The 19,015-nt window shown below is 40.3% G+C and overlaps 1 protein-coding gene across 2 annotated transcripts in view; it reads right to left on the bottom strand.

The window, feature by feature from the left end:
* The window catches only part of Notch2 (notch receptor 2), a 178,466-nt gene that overhangs the window by 67,875 nt on the left and 91,576 nt on the right, over window positions 1–19,015 (bottom strand). For both annotated transcript variants that reach the window (XM_074050641.1, XM_074050642.1), the window contains 3 exons: window positions 15,972–16,231; window positions 12,326–12,661; window positions 3,685–3,807 (listed from right to left, as the gene is read on the bottom strand). In XM_074050641.1, the coding sequence (XP_073906742.1) occupies window positions 3,685–3,807; window positions 12,326–12,661; window positions 15,972–16,231 (719 nt within the window). The remainder of the gene's footprint in view (window positions 1–3,684; window positions 3,808–12,325; window positions 12,662–15,971; window positions 16,232–19,015) is intronic.

The raw sequence follows: 19,015 nt of genomic DNA, 5'->3' as shown, positions 1-19,015 counted from the left end.
TTAAAAATGTAGCAAATTCCCAAGTCTTCAGTTTTTTTTTTTTTTAAATGAATGCCTGGTTTTTTAAGCCAAATGATCTCACCCATTCTTTTTCAGATGGCTAGAAACTTCATTTCCTCTCCTACTAACCTAGTATAACCCCTCGTTTTCTATCAAAAGCCAAACCAAACAGTTCATATGTCAACTCTACAGCTGGAAATTACAAAGGAATTATGAAGCCAGTTGTAATAAGACTCTTAGGTATAGTGAAAAGAGTACTGGATTGGATATAAAACATTCACATAAGTGAACTTCTAACCTCAAAGCAACCAGCCAGAATTCTAAAAAGAAAAAAACATAAATAGTAAATTACAAAATCCTAGAATAATAAGATTATAAACTGAACTTTCAACCCATTAATGAGACTCAAACTATTTAAAAAATAAAGGGAACTCACAGAATCAATCTGATACAGAAAAAAAGACCACAGTTCTGAGAATCGATTTGGGACTCAGTAAACCTAGATTCAAAAACTAATCCAATCACTATTTGTCTTAGATATAACACTTAACCCTTTTGAACATGTATTATTATCTATAAAGAGGATACTCAATGAAGTCCAATGCTAGGAGAATATTCCAAACATTACACAAAATAAAACTTTGCAATTAGCCCATTATTCAGGTGCTAATAATGATTAGTTAATTCCCATACTCCAGCTCCAAATATTTTTGTAATTTATGTAAAGGATAAAATAGTAATGTGAACTTAGAGCACTAATATCAATAGAAATAGGAACTCTATAGCACAAAATTGTCTTTCTACTCTTCTCAGAATAGGGTAGGGACAGGGATAGTAGACAGCTGAGCTACATAAATCTCTATAAAGAGCACCTATAGCCACTGTCACATACAGTTCACCTGCCCTGTAACTCAATGTCCCCATCAAGGACTTAACAATGCCAGTATAAATGGGTGAGCGTCATAATAGGGAAATGCAGCCCAGAGGAGAACACTCAGCCTAGCCTAGAGGCCTAGGAAGGCTTCCTGAAGGAGGTACACCTGCACTGAATCAGACAGGCAGAAACAGTGAGGAAAGCAGGAAGAGGAGTGGAGAGGGGAATGTAGAGAAAAGGAACTCTGTGAATGAAGACACCAGATGTGAAACAACATGCAGCAAATGCAGGAGAACCAAGAGTGGCTCTTTTTGCTGGACTCTGAGGCTCCCTTGGATACATGGGGAGAAGACTGGAGAAGCAAATAGAACTAAGGCACTTCACATAACAGAAGAAGCATCTTAGACTTCATCCTGTTGATTATGGCAGGGCAAAAAAACAAGCCTTGTCACTGGAAATCAAAGAATCTGTGTGAGGGAAAAGGAGGAAGGAACCTGTGGTGGGAAAGGCTCCAGGTCACTCTTAATGACAGACAGCCAATCAAAAGAAAAAGTAAGTGACACATGGAACTTACTCATTACCTCTGCCACCCTTTCTAGATATACAAAAACTTATATATAAGTTATGTAAGTATAACTTATAAAGACTCTGATACCAAAGAGGCACCTACTAAACTTCCTGGCGCAAGAAATTTGGGTAAAATATCATTTCACTGGGAAAGTTTCCCTATGATCAGACCTCTCTAACTAGTATCAAAGCAGGAAACCAAATGTGGTATCAGGAAAATCAGCAAGAAAATTATAGTATCATTCAATCTACATGGGCATCAGATTTAGGACCACAAGAATCATCCTCCTACGGAGTAAGGGGAGTTCCTGAAGTATCTCACCCTGCTTAATACCACTGTATTTTTAAAAAGAGAAAAATTCAAATCTTCCCAGTTATTATTTGTTAAGTAATTAACATTACTGTGATCTTTATTTTGAAAAAATGTCTTCTAAAAGATATACAACAGAAATGGCAAAAGCTAGAGAGAATATGACAAAAAGTATAGACAGTCAAGAAAGAGCTCCTAGGATCAGGGCATCATGAAGAAATACTAGGGGAGTCCAATTCTATGGAAACCCAGTGGGAAAGTATCATCAAAAGGACAGTCTGGGGCTGAAAGAAGAAATTCCGGCTCTTCTGGAAAATGATGTTATTTAAGTTTTAAATCTTTATCTTTTTTAAATAATTAGATGCTACAGCAAGTGAAAGCACTTGTAAGACCTGATGAACACCAGGTAATAACAGCTGTGAGCTGACATCAAGAGTCCTTCACAGGAGACAGTTGGTCACTGGACTATAACCCACTGCTTTGGTTAAATCAATTAATTTCCCTCAGAGTCTTTGCTCCTATTTCCCGTGTGGGGAATAGGAAATGTTTCTTCCCCCACTCCCCCAACACCCCATCTATACTTTATCCTGTTATACTAAAATAAATCACTGCTAAAAGTTTTTTAAAAAATTAATTTCCCTCAAAAAAAGGGTCAGTTCTTCATCGTCTCTATTAATAGAGATAATAAATAGGTAAACAGGGTCATAGGTTGATATGAAGGAAATTAGAACCAAACATCTAAAATCACTTGCCTTCTAAAACTAAATGAAAAACCTGTCTAAGAAATGTGAGAAACTACCAAGAGGTTGAAAATTAAGCAAGACTACTCTTCTGACATCAGAGGCAGGAAAACTTATTTTTATTTTATTTTATATTTTATTTCATTTCATTTTATTTGCAGTAATGGGGCTTGAACTTAGGGATGCACACTTACTGGCAAGCACTCTACCACTTGATCCCTCTGCAGCCCAGGAAAACCCGTTTTTGTCCTAAGTGTAAAAAAGGGACTCAAGAAAGGAAAAGGAGAAATGGAGGAAGGATCAAAAAAAAAAAAAGTCATCAACAGCAGCTGCCTAACCCTTTGCTAGTTATGGAGCATGACAATAAGACAACTGTCTGTTCAGGAGCAAACAATAAGCTCTGAACTCTTGCTGTGTACAAAAGACCCTTGGGTCTCTGTGGGTCTATCTTTCCAAGGAGAGAACCCTGGAGAAAAAACTACATGTGCTCGGGGTGCACAGGGCTCAGGATGCACTGTGGATGCTTGATTCATTTTTTCCCATAACACCCATGGATTCCTGTAATTTTTACCTTCTTTTTGGAGAACCATTAGCTTTTTGGGAAGGCATACTATATTTTCATAAAATTAAGGGCAAGAAAACACTCAGCATATCACACAAAGATTTAAACACAATGGACAATGGTATAGGACTGACTGAGAGCTTCTCCCATCAACTGAGCTGTGTAATGTATGCGGGAATTTAAAATTTCTGGTTTTGACATTTCTTTTGATTTTTAAAAATTTATTATTATTTTTTCACCATGCTTGGGTGAAACTGCATGTAGTAAATCTGCAAATAAGATGGGCTTACTGTATTCTGGCATTTAAGCTATTTTTTTCTCTCAATTATTTATTAGCCTTGTCTATTCCAAGTAACGTGCTATTTCCAAATAATAAGGTCAGGCCCAGGATCAATCAAAAATGCTCTTCTCTCATCATCCATAGTACTTAGCATGGTGCTGAGTTCAGAGCTGCTGTTGAATAATGTCTGTGAAGACATATTTTTCTTAAGTAGGAGGAGAAGACCTGGCATGGAGATCCCCACTAATTCACACACTGCTCTCAAAGCAGCCCTGAGATCATTTGTACACAGTGCCACTTCATCAGTAATCCATTCCGGGTACCAATCCACGCCCCATGATCTGTACACACCTGTCCACTGAGGAGGGCAGCGGCAGTTGTAAGTGTTGACCCCATCCACACAAATCCCTCCATTTTGACACCTGTGGTTAGGGCAGTCATCGATGTTCCGCTCACAGGTGCTTCCTTCAAAGCCTGGGGAGAAAAGAACAAAAGAAAATGATGAACACGTGCTTTCTTCCACATGGACATCAGGACAGACCTGTTTTACAGTTTTAGTTCAGCCTCTAGCAGCTGTTCAATGCAGGACTCATGTATGAAAAATCCCCCAATCCTCTGTCTTCTCAGGCCACAAGCACAACTAGACAGTGGAAGTGACTCATGACACCACATGCCTTCAAAGCTACCTCACAAGTACTTCGAAGTGTTTCCACAAAATAAAATTCCAGGAAAAACAAATGTCTACTTGGGACAGATATTAACTGGTTCTAAAAAACAGGTTATTAGGTTTTCCCCAGCTCCATGCTAGACTACTAGGAAGAACAGGTAAAAAATTACCTAATTAAGTCTCTCACTGTTTTTCTTTGAATGATAGTTCAGAGGCCTCCAAAACTGGGGACAGAAAGGGAGAGGAGGAGGACATAGGAAAAATACTGAACTTAAAGTATGAAGCTATGAGTCAAGTCCCAGTGTCACTACCTACAAGCTGTGTAGTACACAGTGCATTACAAACTCTGAATCAGCTTCCTTGTCTATAAAATGAGGCTGACTCTACCTGCCCAGCCTGCCTTTCTGGATTGTTATAAGTGCCCCATCATGAGTAAGATGCTATGCAGATATTAAAAGCTTCTGACGATGGGATGGCATTATTACTAATTAAACTTCATAGAACTTGAAATTCTTCATGCTCCTTTCTACATGAATACATTTAAAGTACTGCTTCCTTCTTCTAGGTTTTTCCCTTCTCTGAAAAACAAAAGTAGATTACAAAACCTTCCCCTAACTGCATGCAGTGTGGTTTTCTGTAATTTATATATTGGACTACTTTCCTTTCTCTTTTCTTGCCACTAAATCCCTGTGCTAATAAATGGAAGACTACCAGAATGTTCAGTGAACATTCTCCTACATGAAATACATGAAACTTGGATTGCTCAAAGTATCGCTTAAGGTTCTTTTCTCTCACTCAAAACACTTACACTAACTGCTCCAGGGATATAACAGAGAGTGAATGAGGCTGAGTTCCTGCTTCCGTGGCACATACAGCCTGGTGGTGGGACAGACAGATCAACCTTGCTCTATTCATTCCTTACCACAAGCTACCGTACACTCTATATCTGCTTTGCTGTACTTTTGGAAAATGGCTGTGTTCTCTAAATACAGTGGCGATTATGAAAATGAGTCTAAGCCAAGTAGCCAAAAATATTACCCAGAAATCAAAGGCAACTGCTTTATGGAAAACAGAAATATTTGAAAGCTTACATTTTTCTAGGTATTTGGTACTCAGTCCATTCAAGCAGATGAATGGACTAAGCAAGCCTGAAGAAAGACTATGGAAATACACACTTGGATTTAAAAAAAAATTTATCCTATTATTCATATTTCTATCTAATCATATGAAAGTCTTTCAAATGAACTAGTGAGCCTGAAAATGTTGAACTGCTTAAGCTTAGCCTTAATCTGTAGCCCTAGCTACAAATCTACCATGTGGCAGTTGCTGAATGAGATGAAGTCTGTGTTCATGTCCATTGCTCTTGTGGAGACATTCATTAGACAAGTTCAAGCTAGGATTTTAGATAGCCAACCACTGCCAGAACTTGTGTGGTCTGCTGGTGTTCTAGAACTCATGCTGGTCATCTCTCCCTAACTTATCTCTGATGGCTAAGGCTAAATATGGTTGAACAGGGTGTCAGGGAAGTGCCAAAGCCCTGCAGCAAAGCTACAAGGAATAGAAACTGGGACTTTGTGTTAGCCAGTGTTACAACTAACTGAATTCATATACCATGTACAAATGAAGAAGGCAGAAGCTCTTCCACATAATCACAACAGATAAGGAGAATTTTTGTTTTTCATGACTGAATGACAAGTTTTGAGGTACTTCTTCCTCATCAATAGGTGGGCAGGTGAGAAGGCAGAAGAAGAGTTAAAATTTGGTCAAAAGCAGAGCCTCTGGTGTTAGGCTGCTGGGCCCAGCTCTCAGCTGTGCCACACAGTAACTGAGCAAAACCCGATACATCAACAGGGTCCACGTCAAAGGTTAAATGACTTCAATATAAAAAGCACTTAACAGTGCTGCAAGAACCAAATGTTCACATGTAGATGAGTGAAGTTGCCCCCACCCTCCTCACACATGAAAATTGGCTCAAAATGGGTTAGAGACCACAATGTAAGAACTAAAACTACAAAATTATTAGGAAAACATAGGAGTAAAGCTTTGCAGCTTGAGCTAAGCAAACTTTCTTAAAATGGCCAAAAGCATAAGCAACAAGGGTAGACATGAAAAACTGGACTTTATCAAGTTAGAAACATCTGAGCTTCAAAAGGTAGCACAAGAGAAATGGAGAAAGCATCTGCAAATCATCTATCTGATCAAATACTTGTGTCTAGGATATGTATTTTTAAAAACTCATAGCTTAATAAAAATAAAAATAACCCAATCATAAAATGGGTGAAAGGTTTAATAGGCATTAATTGAATGAGTACACAAATTAGTCATCAGGGAAATGCAGCCTAAGCCATAAGTAGATGCCACTTCACATCCATCCCTATAATCAAAAAGACAGATAGAAGCTGGGGTGTGGCTCAAGTGGTAGGGTGCCTGCCCAGCAAGCATGAGGCCTTGAGTTCAAACCCGAGTACCACAAAATAGAAAAAAAATGTTTAAAGGTAATATCAAATGTAGACAAGGACGCTCAGACTGGAAGCCACACGATGCAACATAATACTTGTACAAGAATGCTTGCAGTAGCATTATTCTAATAGCCAAAATATAAATCAACTGATGAATAAGCAAAGTGTGGCAAGCCTATACAATGGAGTGTTACTCAGCCATGAAGAAGGAAAGATACACTGAGATACATGCTACAACATGGATGAACTTTTAAAATATTATGCTAAGTGAAAGCAGTCAGTTACAACTGATTACTGTGTCTCCATTTATATTAAATGCCCAGAACAGGCAAATAGAGACAGAAAGTAGATAGAAGTTGCTAAGGGCTGGGCTGGGATTAGAAATAATGGGCAGCAACTAATAATGGGCACATGGCTTCTTCTGGAGTCTAAAAATATTATAAAACTTACTGTATTGCTAAACATATCTATGAATATACTAAAAAGCTACTGAATTGTACAGTTAACAAGAGGAAGTTGTATGGTATACAAACTGTATCTCAATAAAGCTGCTGTGCAAGAGGGAAAGCAGTGAAGACCTAGTAGCTGGTGTGTTTATGTATCCAAGGGGTTGGTGCTTCCATTGGCGACATCTGCTCTGCCCTATCATGCTATGGATGAGGAGGCAGAGGGCCATTCGGCTGCCTTGTACATGACAACGTGGATAGCAGATAGGAACGGGCACTGAACCAGAAACTCCACCGGTATGTTTTCTGGGACCCCAGCATTTCCTTTCAGCAATCAAAAAACTGACCTTAGGTCAAAGTTTCCAAGTCTGAGGAAACTCCAGCCAAATCATTTTTCTTCCAAAGCTAAGATGGGATTTATGCTTTAAAAATAGAGATTCAGAACTCTTCTTGGAAAGAGCTAGGAATTCTTGTAAGAAAGTCTATCCAGAGTAGGGTAGGGAAAAGGCAATGAGAATAAGTTACAGTACAGTCACAAAGACATTTCAGGTTTTAGGAGAAAGGGAAAGAGACCAGGCTCCAGAACTGTGGGTGGGATGGGTGTAGCAGAGCCACGGAAGGAACCTACTGTTCAAAGCCAGCTCACATCCTTAAAAGGCAAAAAGGAGGGAAATTAAACTTCGAAGGAACATTTTAAGACTGTGCTGTTATAAAGCCGTGGGCTACTTCAGTGATTAATCTGGCAGTGAGGTTAGGGAGAAGAAAAGTCTCTAGAAATTGTCCCACACAGAGAGTAATCCCTCGCAGGGGAGAACCCAAGTCTTTCCGATTCCAGGCCCTGGGAGGTGTGAGGGTGGAGAGCTGCAAGGAAGGCAGAGAACGGGAAATGAAATGACATAACCAGGAAGTTCTCCAGCCAGGCCCAAAGTCCTTGGGAAAAGCTTCTATGCAAAGGGACGAAATGGTGAGGAAAGAGCCACGGATACCTGGAACTGGACAAAAGCAAAAAGAAAGAAGTCTGTCACAAAAGCTGATCTGCCAAAATATGATTAGCATAATACCCAAGAGAATACCACATGCTATTCAGTGTGCAAGAGCAAGAGGGAATGATTTTAGCAGTTGTTAGGCTCAGTAACAGAGCAGACACAAAAGCCAAAGAATATGTGCCAGCTTTGTTTTAATGCACAGAAGCCACCTGAGAAGCATAGAGGTGGCTTGCAAAGGATAAACCTCAGTGATAGCAAAGGACAGATAGCTTCCTGTGAAGGTTAAAAGGTAAATCATAGAACAACAAGGAGATGTGGGAAAGAAAGGAAAAAGGGAAGTACATTGAAGGCTATCCAGTTCAACTGTGGGCCCACAAGGGACAGACAGCAGATTCAAAACAGCCTGCTGTTTTCTGATTGCTTGCGCTACTTGTTAAAACATCCGCAAACACAAGAACAGCCTAACTCTTCTCTCCCCGACTGGATGGCCTGGACCCCAAAATACTCTACCCAATGATTCAATGGTACAATGATTTCAATGGCTCATTCAATTGCTGCAGCCACACACTTCCATGAAGCTTCTGCTGAGGACCTTCCTTCACAGGGAAGTTCACCAGGGGTCTGAGTTATTAAGAGCTGCTGATCCATGGAGAAGATGGAACGTGGTTATTCATCCCATTCCACTAGTTCCCTCTTGAAGATGTTTTTACCTTGCCTCTGTGGAGAAAAACTCTTCTTTCTATGTTACACGAGAGGAGTCATTTTTACAACTTTAAATCTTTCCCCATGAGTTCTATAATAATACTAAAATCAATTCACAGTGACTGCAGTACTCTTACAGGAAAAGAAGTATACCTTCACCGCCTAAATATTACCACTAATATACATACTATTCACTTTCTCTCAGAGTTGAAAATTACTCTGAAATTACTCCTCTCCAGTATCGAAGCATACATGAACAAAAGCAGCCAGATTAAGTGTGGGATGTAAGAGACCACGAAGGAAATGGGAAGACCAAATTTACACTCTCCATATTACGACATGACTCCACACATCGTTAGGTCAGTCAGTCAAAAAATGTTTGTAGAGCCCTTACGTATGGGCACAGCTTTGAAGTGCTTGAGGACAGTGAGCAGGAAACAAAAACAAAGATCCTAGCCCTCATTCTGGAGAGAAGAGGTGGTAGAATTGGAAAAGACAATAAACAATAGGTATAATGAAGTAAATTATATAGTACAAATTATATAGTAAGAAGATAAGTGTCATAGAATGAAGAAAACAAGAAGCAGACCAGGGTCAGTAATTACAGGAGTTGGGGGAAGGATGGTCAGGGTTTGCCCAGTTAGAAGTGCCAAACTTGAAATGTGGTGGGAAGCAGCCACACAGGAATTGCAAAATACCTCTACAGGATGCTTCCTGCTGACTCGCTCTCCCCATTTTCACAATTGAAATAATAATTCTCTTCAAATAAGGATGCTTTTCACATAGAGATGGTGCCTACTGCTTTAAGAAGCACTTAAAAAAAAAAAGAAGCACTTTTATCTCTTGAAAAGTGTAGAGCGCGATCATGGCAAGGGGCAAGGAGAATGATGTTGCAGTATGAAAGGGCTTTTTAAAAGAAAATCATCTCCAGGCATCATTTCCCTATGTGGAAGTCAAGTCAGTGCTTTCCAAACTTCACCTGGGATATAAGAACAACAGCATAAAGCAAGGCGAGGCCCTAAGTTCACACTCCAGTACCATCATCAAGAAAAATAATCATAAAATCTGACAAACTATAAAACTACAAGCTTTTATTCAGCATTGCTGCACAATCTATTGTTACAAATTCTTTTTGAATTTTCTTCAATGCATGTGTCCAAGATGTAGTCATCTGTTTTAGATCACAGGACCCTGCAAGCAAGGACCAGCCCTCTTCACTGTGTTTAAATATAAGCACAACACTGTGCCTGTGGGTTGTCATGTATCAAATACCATTGGCTTATAAAAAGGAATATCTCATTTTTCTTACAATGTGAACATTTTTTAAGCCCAAACAGCTCAAAGCATTTAAGCATCAAGCATTTAAACACATCCTCAAGGTGCCTCTAGAAGCAGGTGAGCAGTGCAGCCTTTAACAGAAATATATAAAAAGCTTGGGCTTTGCAAAGAACCCACCTACGTTTCCAGGATCTGCCTCTCCACCTCTGTATAAATACCTGAACACTGCAACATTGGGTGAGTCACTGAATATTGTCAAACTTCACTTAATTCATCTGAGAAAACTGGAAAAATAATACTAATCCTAAAGTTTTTGTGTAATTAAGCTAACGGGTGTGGAAGTACCTATCTGGCAATCCCTGACTTATAAAAAGGCATTAAATAAACATGTGTTTTTTTCCTTGCCAAATTTTCTCCCTGATGCCCATACACACACACACACACACACACACACACACACACACACACACACACGTGCGTGCACGCGCACTCACACAATCAATGAGCCAAATGACAAGCAGAGCATAGAGACAGTTCCATTGCCTTGACTTCATCCCTCTCGCCCTGGCAACATCTTACTTTGGAGTCCCTGGTTATTTCCTTTCCCAAGGAGGAGATACTATGCTCCTTTGACAGATCTTTTCTTGAACACACTCTCAGAATTCCCTGAGGTTCTTATCATGCCTAACGGATAACAATGCAGAGACAATGGCAGTGAATAACCACTCTCTCCCAGTTAAAGACTTCCTTTATTGGCCTCTAACTTCCCGTCGATATCTTGCTGCCAAATCAACCTCCTGACCTTAGCCAACTATTAAAAATAATTTTCTTAAAACTGAAAACAGCAATATAACCTTCAACCATAAATCACACTAACTTCAATTACCACCCACTTAAACCATTATGACATTAGACCTTTAGAATGTTTACAATATTAAAATATTTACAAAATTAAATTGTTTATATTTCTATTTCAGTCTTAAGTCTTTAAAATGCAAACAAATATAGGTGCAAAAAAGATGTCTTTAGTTTTCTTTTCTACTAGATAATGTGGATCATAGTAATATGATGTTAATAAATATTTATTTAGTATCCAGAATGATAGCATTATCTATCTTTATTGAATGAGAAAGTAGAAGCTATACAATTAAATAGCAGGTTAAATCACACAAAGTTTTCATTTAGATTATCGACCATAACTTATATGACTGGATCCCAGGCACATAACATGGTATCTAGAACACAGCAGACAGTCAATTAAATTTTTAACCAGATGAAATGAATAAATTACCACTTGGTTTTATACCCAGGACCAACCTATTATCTTTTAATTGCCAAAAGATAAAACATACAAACCTCATTCTATGTGAACCATATCCACGAGATCAAATCTAAGATTCTCATTCAGAAAGAGTAGTCACAACTACTTCTTTTAGAGACAATTCTGCTTATTTAACACACTACTACACATCCCCCCCTTCCCTTGGTTTTCCTTCTTTTGTTTTTGTACTAAGGATATTTGTATAAAAACAGGATCTTTGTTGCTTAGTAATTCATCTGCTCCAGCTGCTTGTGTTCTGTTCCCAATCAAAATTCTTGGTTTTCAGCCTCCTCATCACTTCTATAAGAAGTAAAGTGAATTGGTCAGACTGGCTCCTTCCCTCCTCTAAGGAGCAACAGGAGCTGAGCTTCAGACACTGCCCTTCTGTACTTCTTTCTGTCTTGTTTGTGTGTGTTCCAAGGAACATGTACCAGCCAGGAGTGTGACAAAGGGTAGTGGTGTCATGCTTGGTCTCCCATACCTTGTCTATCAGAGCTCATCAAAAAGTGCTCATAATTAACAGAGAGTCCTCTTCCCAGTTTCAAAGTTCTCCACCTTCAATACTGGGAAGGGTCTCTCTGAAGTCAGGGAGAGGACATAAGAAAGGGTTCTGCAGGCCAGAATCCAGGCAAAATATTGCAAAAGGGTGGGCAGTGGGCACACATTTGAGCAGATACAAATACAATGAACTACTCCATCAGAGGCACAGCATATGGGAAAGCTGATCACCCAGTCTTAGTGTCAATTCAGGCTAAAGCACTTTACTAATCACACATACATATTTTCCAATGTCCAGTTCTCACAGTGTTCTTCTCCATTCTAGATTTGCCTGTCCCTTTCCCAGAGTTCTGTTTCTCTTATTCCTCACTGTTTCTCTAGAAGGCATAATAAGCAATTTCCTTGGCACTCATCACCATAAACCCTGACATGTTAAATAACCCCCTGCCCTGTTTATGGACTGCAGTGGGCCCATAAAACCCCTCCCTCACCAACAATCCACCCCACTTGAAATTCTCACTTCCTCTTTTCCCTGCATTAAGATACTTCCTAAAGGAACTGAACTGCTTGCCACCTTCCACCTTCTTCCTGTGATTGGTTTGTCCCCCAGTCCCAGGACATTTAGAACTCCTCACCTGGAAGGCAGTTGCACTCAAAAGTGAAGTCACCAGTCTGGCGGCAGGTGCCTCCGTTGACACAGGGAGAGGGTGCACAAGGCACATAGGGGCTGTCACAGTGTTGGCCTGTGAAGCCCTGGGGGCACTGGCACTGATAGGAACCGGGCAAGTTGAGGCAGGTGCCCCCATGCTGGCAGTGTCCTGGAATGTCACACTCATTGACATCGGTCTCGCATTTCTGTCCTGTGAAGCCCGCAAGGCACCTGCAGGAGAACTGGTTAGCCACAGTGGTACAGGTACTTCCATTTGCACAGGGGTGAGACAGGCAGGCGTCAGTCCACTGGCACAGCTTCCCTACAAAAAGGACAACAGACTCAGTACTGCTCACAGAAACAAAACCCAGCCGTACCCTCAGCAGCTCACCTCCTACTCAACAGGGACAGCAGGAGCTCTTGCACCAAGATCTGTAAGCTCTTTGATTTTACAGGACAAATCAGAGGTTCTAAAGAGCCTCTGATACATGGTACTCCCCAGAAACTCTCTGAGGCCCATCAATGAGACTCAAAGACTCAGTAGATGGAGCACACAAGGGGTCTGTAGGTTGGTACATGAGGCCCAGCCCCACAGGAGTCCATCGGTCCCTATGGCACACTGCTCCTCCACTGCAAGTGCCACCTCTGAATAAGGGACAGTGGAGTCTGCCTTGTCTTGACAATTGTGCTCAACAGTCACCACCTCTATAAAGCCATCTCTGATGTCCCACACCCACTCCAAGTGTGCTGTCTTCTCCTATTACCAGCTGCCATTACAAACAGGGGCTGAGTCCCAATGGTAGGTATCAAGCCATATCTATTGAATGAATAAAATATACTGCTATTTTGCACAATATGTAGTTACTAAATAGACCTCTTAGGTGACATAAACAAGTCATTACTATTTCCTAACAAGTCTACTTCCTTTTAACACAATACACCTACATATTTTCTGGGGAATACTGTGTTAATAATCACTGTCTTGCTATAAATGCTGTTTGATGTGTTGGGAGACAGTGCTCCCTGTATATTAAAAGAAACAGAAGTGTGGGTTTTCCCAAGAAAGACACCAGCAGGAGCAGGAAGACTCTGTCATGCTAAAGCCTAATGCACGAGTCCATGGAAAGCAGAGCAGATTCTTTGAGGGAGAGAGAAAAAGAGAGAAGGAAAGAGAGACACAGAGAGAAATATGTCCAGGCTTCTGGTAAATTTGGTATTTATGTGCCTTTTTTTCATTAGCCTGTCTTTGCTTTGTTTTGTTTTGAGACAAGATCTTACTGCTATGCAGCTCAGGCTGGCCTTGACCTTGAGATCCTCTTACCTCAGCTTCCTGAGTACTGGGATTATAGGCAGGCACCACCATGCCCAGCCTCTAATCTAAGTCTTCTATTTTTTAAACCAGAGGTGAAAAATCCCTGAATGTGTTAATATTCCAATTGGTTGTCCAAATCTTTGACCCCACAGAGTAACAAATAAGAAAAGTACAATGGAAATGCTCTCTGCTCATTGAGAAATGGCAAATCTGAAGGGAAAGGTGTAATACAAATCTGAGCACAGCACACATATGCAAGGGTACTGAGCAGAGAGGGACTAGAGAAGCTTACAGTGGAAAAGGGGTGCAAAACGCTTACTTTTGGCAGCTGTGGATATGAGGGTGCTTGCCCACAACTGAAACAGGCCCCTCCCACACGTTTATAGCCACTAACTGCTGTCTTTGCTAACAAGGTCTGACTAGGTAGGTAAAGGGGTTAACAAAATCAAAAGGATGAACTTGGCCGGTGGCGATTCCTAAAGGAATAGACAGAAGTGGCAATACGTAAAGATGATCAGAACCCTACAGAATACCAAGAGATCCTTTCAATGGCAAAGAAAGAAATTTTAATTGTGGGACCATTTCAGAGTGACATTTTAATTTTGACGAAGGCATTATTGCTATTTCCACTATCAGGATCAAAATGTTGTAAACAGGTGTGCCGCCCCTTTGCCTTATGGAAGCAAGCCAACTAAAAACTGAGAGTCAGGAAGAAATGACTCTCATAACCACTGCTGACTCACATCATCCACGGCTGCCATGGTCATGAGGGAGACAGCGCTTCACTCTAATTACATTCTGACCCACAAATACCTTTTGATAAAACATTAATAAAACAAGTATTCCAAACTCACGTACCCAGCTCAGTTTTCTAAGAGTGTTTTTTATTTTTTGCTTATTGATTTAGAGAACTGTGGATTTAGTGCTTAAGGCAGAGGCCTGATTTAATAAACACCAATAGTTCCCTTTGAATAAAGTTCAGTCCCACCTCCGAAGAACCCAAAATTTACTCAGGTGAGAAACAAAAAAAATTAATTACAATAAGATGTGACATAAGAATAATAAAATTTTGTGACCAACTGCCTAGAGGAATCATGAAAGGGTCACAGTTTTTAAAAACACTGGGGAATCACCATTTGTAGAAAAGAACATTCCAGGAAAAGAGGAATGCAACTGCATGGGTGCAAGAGAAGTATGACATTTTCAGGACACGATGAGAAGTTGGGTATGACATGACCTAGATCCTTTTGGGACTGTAATGGGCCATGGAAATCAAGTAGAAGAGTTCATGGACTATTCTATAAATGATGAAAGGTCACAAGGCCTTAAAAGCAGGTGAACTCACTAGACCATTTACATTTAAAATAGAAGGTATAGCAATATGATGGATGAATGAGATGGAGAGAGAATAAAGGTAGAAAAAACAAAAATCAATTAAGGAATTGCTTGAGGAGTTCAGATGAGCAATACCATGGCCCTCAATTACAGAGTAGCAAAGAAAATGGAAAGAAGCAAATGGGTGAGGAGTAACTCAGAGGCTGGGCTGGATGACTGACTTTTAAGAGGGTAGGATGAGGGAGAAGTGTACATTGGTGTCACTTATTTACATCAACATGCTGAGCTTAAGGTACCTATAGAATTTCTAGAAGAATAGGCAATAGGTAGTCAGAAATATGAATGTGAATGGGCAGGTTGGGGTGCAGCTAAGGGGATAACTAAGAGTCATCAGCAACTGAAAAAGACAATGACAGTTGAAGCAAATGAAGGTAAGAAGATTCCCCAGGGAGAGCTGTGATAAGGTTCAAAACAGTGTTCCAGGAGACAAAAAGTTAACGGATAAGAATAAGGCAATGCAGAACAAAAGGAACAGAGCTCAGAACGCCAGAGAAGCCATTACTCTGAATGTCTAGAGAGAGGAGATTTTAAGTGAATACTCCACAGCACCAACAGACTTTCTTCTGGTGACAGCATACTTCCTTTAGTGAATTAATTCTGATCCCCAATCCTGACATATGTACTTTTTTTTTTTTTGTCTTTTCTTTTTTTGGTGCTGGGATCGAACCCAGGGCCTCGCGCATGCTAGGCAAGTGCTGTACCACCAAGCTACATCTCAGCCCTGACATATATACTTTAAACAGCCAAATGCTTCTAGGTCCTTAACCTTTTTTCTTTCTCCTTCTGTGGCCCTTAAAACTCTCAAAGGGAAGGTAAGGAGAGTGTCTGATGGGGACACTTAGGAGCCAGACATCAAGATATAAAGATGCAAAATAAAGGTGTCTGCCAAGAGTAGGAAAGTATGAGCACGGGTCCCATTTGTTACCTGTAAAGCCGACTTGGCAGGTGCATTCATACGTATCCCGGCTGAGCATATGACAGGTGCCTCCATTCAGGCAGGGGCGAGACGCAAAGCAGGGGTGAGAGGTTGAGTACTGGCATTCCTCCCCCGTGAACCCTGGAGCACATCGGCAGGTGGCTTTTCCCAACATGGCCTGGGCCACACAGGTCCCACCATTCTGGCAGCGATTCTTCTCACACGGGTCTCGATGTTGACAATATTCTCCCAAGAAGCCCTCTGGACATCTATTTGGGAGGGGCAGAAAGGAAACACCTGACTTCTTGTACAGTGAAACAATGCAGTGCATTCAAGAAAACACTAAACTGTGAATGAAGAGATCTAAATGTGTAACCACAAAGCTGCCTCACTGTAGAAAGTGCCTGGAGAACCTTACCACACACTCCCCAGTCCTTCTGGGTCTTGGCAGTGTGTTCCACAACCAGTCAGCATGGCCCACACTCAAGGGCAAAATACACCCTAGCTTTGTTCATGTAGGTACAGGCTGGGGTGGTGTAACAGCATCTTTCTGTAGAGCACTGTTCAAATAGTCTGCTTAAGTTGGTTAACTCTCTCATTTGACCAAGTCATTTGATAGGATTAAGATGTTCACATGATAATGTAGGGACTTCACCCTCTTAATCCTCCAATTTAAGATATAAGGCATCATGTGCTTTTCCTCAATTAAGTATTGAGAAATGGCAAGTTATTTTTTTGTTTCCACTGAAACGTCAGTTGGTCTGTACATGACTTTCTGGGTTATATTCATGTGGCTGAGACTGCAACAGAGAAAGGGGAAGGAGTTGCAGCAGTGGGGAAGGTTCAAATGGGCATTTTAATATATTAAGTGGCAGCTTCTTTATTAAGCAAGTAAAAAGGCATAAGATACAATGGAGAGAACATAAAATATTTAAGGTACCATATAAATACCAAAGTGTAGGAGGGAAATAATTGAAGAATAACATTCTATATCATTTTCCATTCTGAAGAGTTGAGAAGTCTTTTTACATGCCACCTCTTAATTCATACAATACACAGTCACTCCAAATTGTAATGTTCATGACAATTTTTTCTAAATAGCATCAAAAAGGCATGGGAAGTCTCCATTTTCGTAATGGGGAGGTTGTTTAAGTGGGGCCATTAGGAAGTATTTAAAAGGAACAGAGAATTTGGCTCTAGCCATAAATTTTTTTGTTTGTTTGTTTGGAGCCCACGCTATTTGGTTCAACCTATTTATCCATTTCACCTTTTGAAGGATAAAAACATGAACCCAGAAGCCTGTTCCATTATTAACTCAAGCCAGCTAGCTCCTGCCACATCTTTCTGTGCACAGTCACCAGTATGTTGATTTTCCTAATTGCCCAGACCTGAAGCAATAGGGTTGTGATGGACTCATTCCTGCCTTTGCCAATCATACCCAAGACATTTTTATTTTGTTAGCAATTGGCTGGCCAAGTGAGGTCTTCAAGGGTCAAAGTTATCAGGAAAAGCAAGCTGTTAGGGAACTAAGACAGAACATACTCAGAAGAACTGCACAGTGGCTAAAATGACTGGTGGGGGTGGAGAAGGACAGAGCTAGTAAACAGACATGGCAGCAGTGTTGTAACTCCCACAGCTTCCTCACCCCTTCCCAGAGCTGCAAACAGTAATGTGGCAGAGGAGGGGAAGACAGGACTCTGAGCTTTTTCACGAATACATCAAGCTATTGATGAAGCGGCCATGACAGAGTCAACAGCACTGAAAGCAACAACTACTGAATATGATGGTGAGGACTCTGCACCTCAGAAGGTCAGAAAGGCTTGTCAGGAGTCCTGGTGCTGTGACCTTGGGTTGGGCAAACTACCTATCCTCCCTGACTATCAACTGTCTCACATCTTAAATGGTTAAGAAGGCTACCTACACATCACGGGATTGCTGTGAGAACAAAATCAAGCATGTGAAAACCTTACAAGCATGAAAAGGCTTTGCAAATGAAAAATATTTTTCTTTCTTCTTTGTGCTTACTGAGGAAAATATGATGCCTTATCCAAATCACAGCTTGATTTGATAATAGAATGCAAAAGGATTCTTTTTTCTTTTTTTCTTAAGTAGAGGAGCAAAGAGCACCAATGGGCATGGCTAAAATTAACCCTGAATTGGATTATTAAAAGCACGTGCAGTGAATTCAAGAAATGTGTTACGATGATGTTAAAAATGCAACACAATTCTTATCCATAGTGACAGTCCTTTGGGCATTAGGCTTGGCTGAGGACTCTTGATTCTCCCAGATGGAATTATTCACCTTGTAAATAATGGCAAACTTCTAATTCTGGGTGGGCTCTTCCCAGCTTTGCTCCTAAACTGTAACACCGCCCCCACTACTACCATGTGTCATCTGCTGAGAGAATGCAAACTCATTTAAATGTTAGCATCACAAGCACACAATGAAAACATACAGCTCCCAGGAAAACAGGAATGGAACAACATGAAAGCTTTTGGAACAAAACCCAAGTATTTCTCAATTATCTGTTTCTAAAGTTTAACCCACATTGTTGCTCCCTACCAAGTATGGGAAAATAAATTTCAACTAAGACATGCATAAGAAACCAGTGAATGTACAGACTGGCAAAGAAGAGCTTGCAGTTCTAATTTGGCCCACTGCCAATATTTGATTGGTCTGTAAACTATGAATGTTTTTACTTTTAAATGGTTGAAAAAATCAAAAGCATAATATTTTTGTGACATTTGAAAATTATGTAAAAATTTAAATTTCCATGTCCATAAATAGTCCTACTGAAACACAGTCAGGCTCACTCATTTACAGATGGCCCTTGTCTGCTTTGGCCTACAACAGAAAGGACTTCTTGCAATGAGACCTCATAGCCACAAAAATACTCACTCTGGCACTTCACAGAAGAGGAAAGAATATATGAAGCCTATTAATAACATCCAATATGCTTATTAATGACGTTAATGATGATGAAGAATAGCTTGCACAAAGAACATGAAACTCATAATATCCATCCATTGTTACAAAATACATTTAGTAAAAG

Source organism: Castor canadensis, chromosome 12 (assembly GCF_047511655.1).
Source record: "Castor canadensis chromosome 12, mCasCan1.hap1v2, whole genome shotgun sequence".
Taxonomy (NCBI): Eukaryota; Metazoa; Chordata; class Mammalia; order Rodentia; family Castoridae; genus Castor; species Castor canadensis.
The sequence above is the reverse complement of the archived record's forward strand: the minus strand, read 5'-3'. Positions and strand labels throughout refer to the sequence as shown.